General features: G+C 37.0%; 1 protein-coding gene across 1 annotated transcript in view; it reads left to right on the top strand.

Moving 5' to 3' along the window:
* The window catches only part of LOC103747790 (CUB and sushi domain-containing protein 3), a 473,923-nt gene that overhangs the window by 5,027 nt on the left and 458,379 nt on the right, over positions 1-10,517 (top strand). Inside the window, exon 4 of the mRNA XM_008850327.1 lies at positions 856-1,050. Within this exon, the coding sequence (XP_008848549.1) occupies positions 856-1,050 (195 nt within the window). The remainder of the gene's footprint in view (positions 1-855; positions 1,051-10,517) is intronic.

Genomic DNA, 10,517 nt, shown 5'->3' with positions numbered 1-10,517 from the left:
TTTGGATGACTCAACATAATCTATTAACTTTCAAACAAATACATTGTCACTTATACACCTGCTCTTTACTAAGCAGACATCCTGAGAGATACAAGATAAAACACAACAGTGGCTCTCAGCTCATGATGCATGAGGATTATTATCCAATATAAAAAGTATTGATAAAACTTTTTAAGTCAGATAAGCAGATATATCTCAGTCCTAGCAACTTCCATATCGATGACTAGAGGCAAGTTACTTGACATTCTTTCAGTATGATATTTCTCTTCATAGGGATATTCTCCTCATCTGGCCCTTCTTAGTGTTAAATGAGACAGTAACACAGCCTAATGCTTAGGATCTGGTCATTGGAAGAGTTAACTCCCTTTCCTGGATTGCAGAAAATAAAGATCATGAAAGACCTGTAAAAGACTATAAAAACTATAAAAGACTTAATGACATATTGAAACATTCACTTTCATTTTTAATAATAAAACTGTCTTTAAATTCCAAATTGATTGACTCATAGAAGCTTCAAGAGAGATATCATCAGCCTCTTAGAATTCACATTAATTGGAATCCGAACAAATTATACTAGAAATTTTCATATGGATTTAGCCTAATGATCACAAATGTGAAGGAATAATTCTCTAAAATTTTTTAAGTCAGAGTTTAATTAATATGTTAAAATCATCACAGCTATTACATGTCACAGAAGTATCATAGGAAAAAAATCTAAATTTAAGAAAAATAATATCAATAAGAGGCTTTTCTAGAAAAAAATGCCTCAATCATTTGTAACAATCACTTTTCTTACTCCAAATCTATGTAAATCTCTTTCTAATACTCCTCCTGTTCTGGTTTGCCATTTTAAAGCTTTTGGCCATAATGAATGTCCTGACCCTGGAATACCTATCAATGCTCGGCGTTTTGGAGACAACTTTCAGTTAGGAAGTTCCATTTCAGTTATTTGTGAAGAAGGGTTTATTAAAACCCAGGGAACAGAAACAATTACATGCATTCTTATGGATGGAAAAGTAATGTGGAGTGGACCCATTCCAAGATGTGGAGGTAAGTGCGGTGATGAGTGGAGGGCAGAACCCCACCACCAGTGTGTTTGGTGAAGCAGAGTAGAAAATGTCCTGTTTTACCAGAGCTGCTGGGATATTTACCTTAAAATAGGACACAGTGGTTCAAATTTTATGTTTCTGTATTTGTATGTACATGCGATTGAATTACACTTTAAATTTTTCATGCTTAAACAAATTTTTAAGGAATCCTTTAATACCTAACTTTTGACAAGTGTTCTCACTAACAGACAAATCCAGGGCCTTGGAAATTCTAGGCCACTGAACTACATCTTTAAAAGTGTTTCCATTTTTTATTGCTTTCTCAGGTTTTTCTGCTTATCTGATTTCAAACAAAATTTTTATTTTCTCAATTTGCATCTGCTAACTTGAGAATATTTAATATACAGTCCAAAAATACATACATAGTCTACAATTGTTACTTTCATCAGCTTGAATATCTTCGCAGTGTCTCATAATGAAATGATTTCAGATCATGGAATTATGTCAGACTAACGGCCCTTTCTATTATGGAATCTCCATCATTTTTCTTCTTAATCACTTTGTCATTTCTGATATCAGAATGCTGAACTAGTTGATTTTAGCTTACTTTTCCAAACTTATAATAGGTGACTCCTGTGCTAATTATGATTATGAAATTACTTTTAAAAATTAATGGCGATGCAAAATAAAGCCTAGAATAAAAAGAATGAGAGTACTATTCAATCCTTACATCATACATCATCATTCCCTTAGCCTATTATTTTCATCAGCTATTCGATTCCAAACCTGACTTGTGATGCCAGTCAGGAAATCCTACATTAGTATGTGAAGGAAAAGTACAAAATGGGAAGAAAACTGATTACAAGAAGAAGGAATAACACTAGTTCCTTGTGACTGAAGTGGAGGTCAGCAGAGCATGGTTGTGATAGATGAACGAAGGGGTAAAGGCTTAGGAAGCAATGCTAACTATTCAGAATTATGCTGCGGTTTCATGAGAAGCCTCAGTTAGCAGGGCCATGATCTGAGGTGCCTTTCCATTGTTTTTTGTTGTTTTCTAGTGTTGGTGGGCAAACACAAAACACCTCAAGATATCGCTGAAATTTGTTTTCTTCTTCATCTGAGTAGGGCATGGAACTTAGAGCTGACTGATGCCTAACTACGTGGGAAGCTAAAACTAATGAAATCATACCAACTAATTTAATGAATCACTGTTAACTCTAGAAGATAATTTTCCACTACCTGTGAAAAATGAATGCTATTTAAATTTTTTAAAAGTAAGATACAGTGTTCAGAACACTAATTTGGTACAGGCCATTAAGCCCTCCAAACACCTCAATGAGAAGCTGTATGAAGTTTCTAGAAAAGAACATTATTTTTCTCTGTGTGAATGAAACCAGAAACACTTGTCTCACCTTTATGATTTGGTTTCTAATACCAAGATGGCATCATCATTAAGGAATGGGCTGGAGTCAAGGAAGGCAGAGTCAAGATAGTCCTAAAACAACCTTCCTGTGGCCTTTGTCCGGTTACCCCTATATCCCAGATCACACTTTGAACAATTTTATTCAAACAGGCACACTTCTATCATATCTTTTCTAAGTCAGGGGCATGGGGTGATTTCTTAAATTATAATTAGCTGTTATAGTATTGTTCTGTTGCTCTGTTCCAGTTCTACTAAGAGACCACCCACAACAGTTTAAAATTGGGGGAAGAAATAAAGTTTCCCACTTAAAATCTTCCTCCTCCTCACCCTATTTTTCAATTTGCCACTGAGCCACTCATATTTACGTAGAAAGACATTTTGGGGAGCCCCCTTTGTATATCTTTTGTTCTTTAGATGTTCTTCATTTTTGTTTAATTTTTGTTATTACTTATTTCATAGTTCATCTTTTAGTGTACTGTCACAGCCTCTGACATACACCTAACATTGTAGGCAAAGCTTTTTTATTAACTTCATAATAAACATGTTTTGTAGAAAAAAACTAAGGACATGGTTATATGTTCTCTGAATTTTATTATTTTCAGATTTCTATTCAAAATCAAATGCATTAAAAATACTTACAAACATGGATTGCTATATATCAAGGTTGGAAAGAATGCATTATTTGTTAAATTAAAGCTTACAGAACAAGGGAAGTTGGTTTGTTTAGACAACATGGGACTTTATTCCACTTAAAGACTGCCACTATCCCTTCTCCTGGCCTTTTTTTTATAACAATTGTCTAGAAGTTCAAGAACTTTGGAAAGAGAACAAACCATTCATGATGAACAATCTGTAAACCTAGAATTGTAAGAAACTTCTGGAAATGGAAGAAAGGAAACCTTTCATCTGCAAAAGTCCTCCAGAAAGGATTATCAGGCTAAAATAGAGAAATTATATCATAATGTGTTCCTACAGCCGAAGTTACGTTTATTTCAAATAGTTAAAACATGATTGCGAGAAAGAATTGGCTTTTGCATTCTATCCAGTAAACTGAAGTTCAGTGCTCATTAACTAAGGATGGATTTGGCCTTTGCTTTAAAACTTGAACATCTTTCCATAAAATTGATTGTTCCAGTTTCATCATTATGACAATTGATTAGATTTTTTTCTAAGCCTTGTAATTTTCAACTCTGCTAATGAAAAACAAAATACATGCATTTCCACAATCAGCATTGAATTCAATTCACTTCTAATTACAAAAATTCTCTTCTTCATTAAAAAAATAATAATCAATGGTGTCTCCATTGAGAATGTAGAGTGAATACAACTGGCTCTATCTTGCACCGGTCTCTGCATGGCACTTTCTCCATGGCGCAGCCCTGAAGCCTTGAAGACTGTTATCGTTGGTTACCATGGGGTTCTGTAGTGGAACTGCACAGGAGTTTTCATAATGGGTTAACAGAAAACTTCCTAATAGTCTTCATCCTCTCTCTTCACCACTTCCTCATGCACAACAGCTACTGGCACAGGCTTTCCCCTCGATCCCTGTGTGTCTCACCACTCTGTTGCCCCCATGTTCCTCTTTCTGCACAAGTCCTATATCTGTGACTTCGGCCCTGTGATGTGATGTTTCCTCATTAGTAGTTCACCTTGGGCTTGTTTCTTTTCATACTGGATGTCTTTCCCTTTCTTTCTCTCATCGTATGTTCTTAGAAGAGCTTCTGAGGTCATTTTCAGGTTGCCTGCATCATGCTTACCGAAGTCTATCCGATCAGCTTAAATGCTAGGAGCTTTGATAAAGAGGGGAGAGGAGTGAGACACAGTTACATTTAGATGTATTTCTCTCTTCACCTGAGTCTTTGGGTCTCCTGATCCATGAGGAAAATTCCTCTGTCACTTAATTCCCTTTTGTATGGAAACAATGGACACTAGAATGTCTCTACTGTGGCAAGCAGTGCGAATCAGAACTATCCTTGATCCCCTCCTTCTAGAATCATTTAACCACCCTGTATGTAGAACTCTGACAAGCACTGCTATAAAGAAAACAAATGTGAAGGACTGTTTCACTTACCAGAGGGATTTCACTCTTGGAATTTGGGAAACTCATTGATTTCTGCCCCTGCTGGTAGATAACAGGCACTTCTCTCTTTTTCTGCTGATATTTGCTTTATTTTTCTAGATGATCTTATCATTATTTGACTTTAGTTCTTAAGTCCTGACTCATTTTTCTCAACTTCTTTCTATTTTACCTGACTCACAAGAGCTTGTTAACACAAAACCTAATCCACTGTACTCTGTCCCCCAAAACGATTTTCAACCAATTCTAATGGTTTGCAAATTGAGATCCTGTCTCCTCAAATGAGTAGTGGCCATATTTTCAACCTTCTTACAAGAAATTATGCCTTTTTAAGGAAGAGTTAAAGTTTTGGGCATATCTTTTCAAGCTGCTTTCTGAGCTATATTCTTTCTTTGTAAATACTTTCTTCTGTATTTTCCAACCATAAAATATGCAATATATTCCAAAAGAAGTTAGAAGAAATACCACACCATGATACCTAGAATAAAACAAGAAAGTTCACTCTATGTCATCTGCAGATTTCTATTTAAGAAAGCAAGAGAGTTGGACATAAATTAATTCTCCTATCTCTGTTGTAGCCATGAAAGGAAACATTTCCTAGGTATGAGCTATTATTCATTGGTTAATGCCATTTTTAAAATATGAAATGTTTAAAAATCATGTTCAGCTAGTCAGAATGACGAGGGAAATTTTTCGGTATAGAAATGAGAGTTGGATCAAAAATTATTTGCAATTTTGTTATAAAATTTTAAATGAAGACTATTTTCTTTTAAAAATAAAATTTTCTCAATAGTTTAAAGTTAAAAAATATACAACTCTTGTGGGACACAAGATAGAGAAGTGTAAAAGCTGAATTTCCCTCAATTAAATATATGACTTTGACTCATTATCTCCTTTCCCAGCAACCCTCTCTGTGATCAATCTCTGTTTGAGTGTCCCAGAGCTAGGGATCATTTTGATCACTTTGATGCTTTTTTTTTTAAATAGACTCCCTAACTGTAAATAGCATCTCTATATTGATATCTCTCAGTTCTGTTTACAGCATACCTTGTGTTTTCCTTAAAAAAAAAAATCCCATGCACATAAAGAGCTTGTGGAACCCATCCATTTTTCTTCATATGTTTTTGTCTGAGTGCCTCAAGGCTCTGATGCTTATATATTTTCTGCTCTGCTCTTCCTAGCTTGTCAGCCTCCCTTTCCCATTACACTGTGGCCTGCACTGCCCTCTTTAATCTAAAACAACCTCCCCAATCAAAATGGAAATGGAATATTGGCCTTCTGGATTACATGGTCATGTTCTTGAATATGATTAAGCCATAAAACATTCACTGCAATGCTTATAGATAAAGAGGGTTTCATTTGATGAAACATATTGGAAGAGCCACATGGATGCTATTGGCTCAAAGCTGGTAATTTAATTAAGATGCTTAGTTAAAATTGACTAAAACTTTGCTTCTTTCTTGTGGAGTCTCATAATCATTTCAAACAATATGGTCTTTGCCACATTTCCAACAAGGAAAACAATATGAGCAAATGTGTGAACAGAAAAATGTAAAGCCAGTTTCCTGCTGCTTCCTAATTGGTATCTTGGTCCCTCAGCTAAGGAGAAAAATATTTTAATACTCTTCCATAGATAATTGGTGTCTAAGGACCTCAAACAGGACTTTTAAGTTAACTCTTCTCTCTCAATAATAATTTAAATCATCTCACTCTCAATTTCCATATGCTGAATTAAGCAAAGAAAGAGAAGTCTATATAACATTCATTCTGTTTGAGCTTCTCCTCTTATGGAATCCTGAGAAGCCCCTATCACTCTTTCCTTTCAAAACAACACACTGCTTCTCCTTAAGAGGTTAGCAATCATTTTCAGAACTTCACAATACCACTCACAACCAAGAGACGTGAACAGCAACAGTATCTCCCTCATACTAGGAAGTGAAGGGATAACTTGCAGAAGAGACCACAACTTCCTTACCCCGACTGCCAAGAGAGTCAGGGAGTCTGCAAGTAGTGGTGTCCCACAGCTCACTTGTCTCCCCTACCCACAGAGGCATCTTGGAAGAATGGATAAAGGAAAGCAAAGGGTTTTGAAATGAATTGAGACAATATTTATTAATATTGAAAGTGATTAGAAAGTTAGAGTATATTCCCAAAACATTTGTTTTTAAGGAGGGGGAGAATGAGGATGGAGAGATGGTGCAGCGGTTAAGAACACTGACTGTTCTTGCAGAAGACCCGGGTTCAAATCCCAGCATCCACATGGCAGCTAACAACTGTCTGTAACTCCAGTTCCAGGGTATCCAACAGCCCCTTCTGTCCTCTGTGGGCATTGCACGACATGGATACACTTACCTACATACAGGCAATACAGGCATAACATAAAATAAAAATAATAAATAAAAAAAATTTTTTTTGGTCTTTTTGAGACAGGTCTTCCTGTAGCCCCAGACATCCTGGAATTCACTAAGTACACCAGGCTGGCCTTGAACTCACAGAGATCCACCTGCCTTGGCCTCTGGAGTCCTGGGACTAAAGACGTGTGCTACCATGCCCAGCTCAATAAAATATTGTTTTTAAAGTTAAAAAAAAAAAGAAGAGGGATATTTGGTAGTACATATTTGAAGGCATGAGGTATGAAAAAGTAAGAAATAACTGTCCTCTGTTTTGGCTCCAACAATTTCAGAATGGTCTGTTAAATACTTACTCAAGCAAAATCTTTCTTGCCCTCAGAATACATCCCCCTGAATTACTCTGGCTTATACTCCCTCCTACTCCTTATTGTGATATCTGAGGAAATTCTTTGAATGAATAGGATGGAGCTGGAGTTCTTGGATAACTGCTCAGAAACAAAGCTGGACTTGCATGCCTGATGAATTTCTCCATGGAGGATAAGGGGTTTGCTCTTGAATTTCAATTAGCCTCAGAGGAAAGGACTGCTTCTCCTGCACAGCATCACATTCTGCTTGGAGGGGATGCTGGTGAGGGAGCATTCAGAGTAATGGCTGATGCATATATCATAATCAGTTTGTAGTTCTGATGCAATATGTGCTCACACATACACATATTTGTAGCTATGGATGAACTCCTTTTTTCAGGACCTGAGGACTTTGGAAAGCAATTTAATAGCCATCTACAAAGTTCTGCTCCTAACTTCTGTTGGGCTAGGTTTGAGAGAGTAAAAGAAGAAACATGGAAATGGAAAGAAACACAATTTAATCCAAGCTTCTGGTCATTCTAGCTCTTCAATTCCTATGAATACCTCATCATTTTAACATAGTTTTTAATTTAAACTTGAGCCATCTTTGAGTGTGCAGAAGGCAGAGATAGCCAAAAATTATTTACCTTGGTTAAAAACAAAGCAAATTAAAGAAGGATAGAAAAGTTGGATGCAACAGTGTGTGATGAGGTAAGATGTGTTTGTTGATCAAGAATCCCTCCACAGAAAGGCTATCTATCAAGCCAAATGCTGGAATGCTTGCTCCTTTAATTCATTGGTGCAATCAAAGCCCAGCTTAGTCTCCAGTTCCCTTCTGAGTGCCAAAGTGTCATTTTCTGATGACAGCATTTCCTGCTGTGAAACTTCTAGCTTCTTTAGAATTTTTATTCAAAAGAATTTTATCCGAGTTCTATCTGAAGATTTCAACCTAATGTAGGCCTTAAAGTGCACTGGGTATTTTGAACATGTTCCTTTCTTCTAAAAGCAAAAAAAAAAAAAAGCTAGTAATCCAATGAAAATTATTTATAACAGATTTATGCATTAAAAATAAGATATGACAAATAAACTAGGTCTCCTTTATATTTGTTATTTATTGTTTTTATTTCTGTAAAATGAGAAGAGTACAGGAAGCAAGCTGTGTCTCTCTAATATACCCAAATCACCCCCAGAATTACTTTTCAATTGTTGTAATAAAACATCCTGACAAAAGGCAAGTTAGAAGGGAAGAAGGGGGTTACATAGGATTACAGTTCCAGAGAGGGATACAGTCCATCATGGTGGGGAAAGCATGGCAGCAGGGGCTTGAGACCTGCTTAGCAGTCAGAAAGCAGAGCGAGAGAGAAGTAGGGCCAGGCTGAAATACCTCAAAACCCAGTGATCTACTTCCCCCATCAAGACTCCTAAAAGTTTCATAACTTTCCCAAATAGCACCACCAACTGAGGACCAAATGTATGAGTCTTTGAGGGACATTTCTCATTCAAACCACAATAACCCTTTTTTCCAGAAACCTGGAGTACATTCTGGTGATCTCTGAAGTAGAGACACACCCGTATTTTCTTACTTTTTCTCACTCAGGTTCATTAATCCTAAACCATAAATAACCTTGAAGGGTCAAGAGAGGTGTTCTTGTTTATGTTTACTTTGGGTTTTTCTGGGTTCCATCTTACAACATGAGAGGTGCATTCTAGAAATTTTTATTTTAATATATCTCCTGGGAACACATCAGTTTTAAAGTAATCACATGTAGTACTTATCACATAAAGCCGAAGGGTACATGAACTTTCTCTTCTCACTCCTCCACTAACTATAAAGTGGAGTGACTTTGACTTTTCACACTATTTCCCACTTCTACATCTCTCTTCTATTTTCATCTATAAAATATCTTTTGGCAACATTTCGTTCAGAAGGGATTCCCCCCTCCATCCCTGGAATACCTGTTTCCTTCCCTTACATTCTAGACTCTCTGCAGCTCAACCATGTATTTATTATATTTCATGATAGCTACATATATCTTCCTTGTAAAAATTGTGTGCTTACTGCTCCTCCAGTGGATCTGAGTTTGGTTCCTAGCCCTCATGTTGGGCAGCTCACAGCTGCCTATAACTCCAGCTACAAGAGATTTGACATTTTCTTTTGGCCTCTGTGGACTCCTACACAGGTAGCATTCACCCACATAGACAAACACTTATAGATATAAATAAAAATAAAATTAATGTTTTGAAAAATGCATGTATCTGCAAGAGAGATAAAATGCAACACTATTTTTTAAAGAAAGTTTCAGCAGATATTATAGAGTCAGACATAGCAGAAATAAATCTTTCATTAATAAATAAATGAAAATAATTTACCATTGAGACGGCACTTAACATGGTGTGTTTTGGTGCTTCAACTTATATTAAAAATCTTAGGGGGAGTGTTGGCTCAGCAATTAAAAGCACTGGGTGCTCTTGCAGAAGACCTAAGTTTAGTTAGCAGCATGCACATGGCAGCAAACAACCATCTGTAACGCTAATCAAGGGAATTTGATGCCCTCTTCTGACCTCCTTGGTGTTTGCCCAACACAGGTGCACTTGACATACATGTAGGAAAAACACTCAGAACCATGCAGGAGACTCTTACACATTACCAAGTCCTGTTTATAGCTTGAGATGGAGGCTCGGGTCCTCTCTATGTGCCGACCAAAAGGAAATACCTCCCAGAAGATTTCACCACAGTGATGCTAGTCTCTTGTTACTGCTGATTTTTCAGCCCCAGCTAACTAGCATCAATTGTCCCAGTAAAGCAAAGGTTTTGCTTCGGGTCTCTTCTTAGTCACAGCTGATTCTTCAGCCCCAGCTGACCAGAACCCACAGATTCTCAATCCAAAATCTCACACGAACAACACTGATAGTCTCTGCTTCCCTTTGAAGCTTCACAAGCCAGGTCTCTATCATCCACAACTCTTTCAAGATAACTGTTGCATGCTCCACAGCAACAGACTCTGAGCACTCAATGGCTTTTCCAGCCCAAAGTTCAGAACACTTCCACAATCCTCCTAAAATTACCAAGGTTTGTCTGTCACAGCAATACCCTACTCTCTGGTACCAATTTCTGTCCTAGTTTGTCTCTCCATTGCTGTAACAAAACACTCTGACCAGTACCTAGTTGGAAAGGAAAAGATTTATTTGTCTTACATCTCCTGGGTCACAGTTCATTAGGGAGCCCAAGGTAGGAACTCAGGGCAGGAACATGGAGGCAGGAGCTGGAGCACA

This window comes from Nannospalax galili, unplaced genomic scaffold, assembly GCF_000622305.1.
Source record: "Nannospalax galili isolate Female #2095 unplaced genomic scaffold, S.galili_v1.0 scaffold1485, whole genome shotgun sequence".
Taxonomy (NCBI): Eukaryota; Metazoa; Chordata; class Mammalia; order Rodentia; family Spalacidae; genus Nannospalax; species Nannospalax galili.
This window is presented reverse-complemented; position numbering and strand designations above follow the sequence as displayed.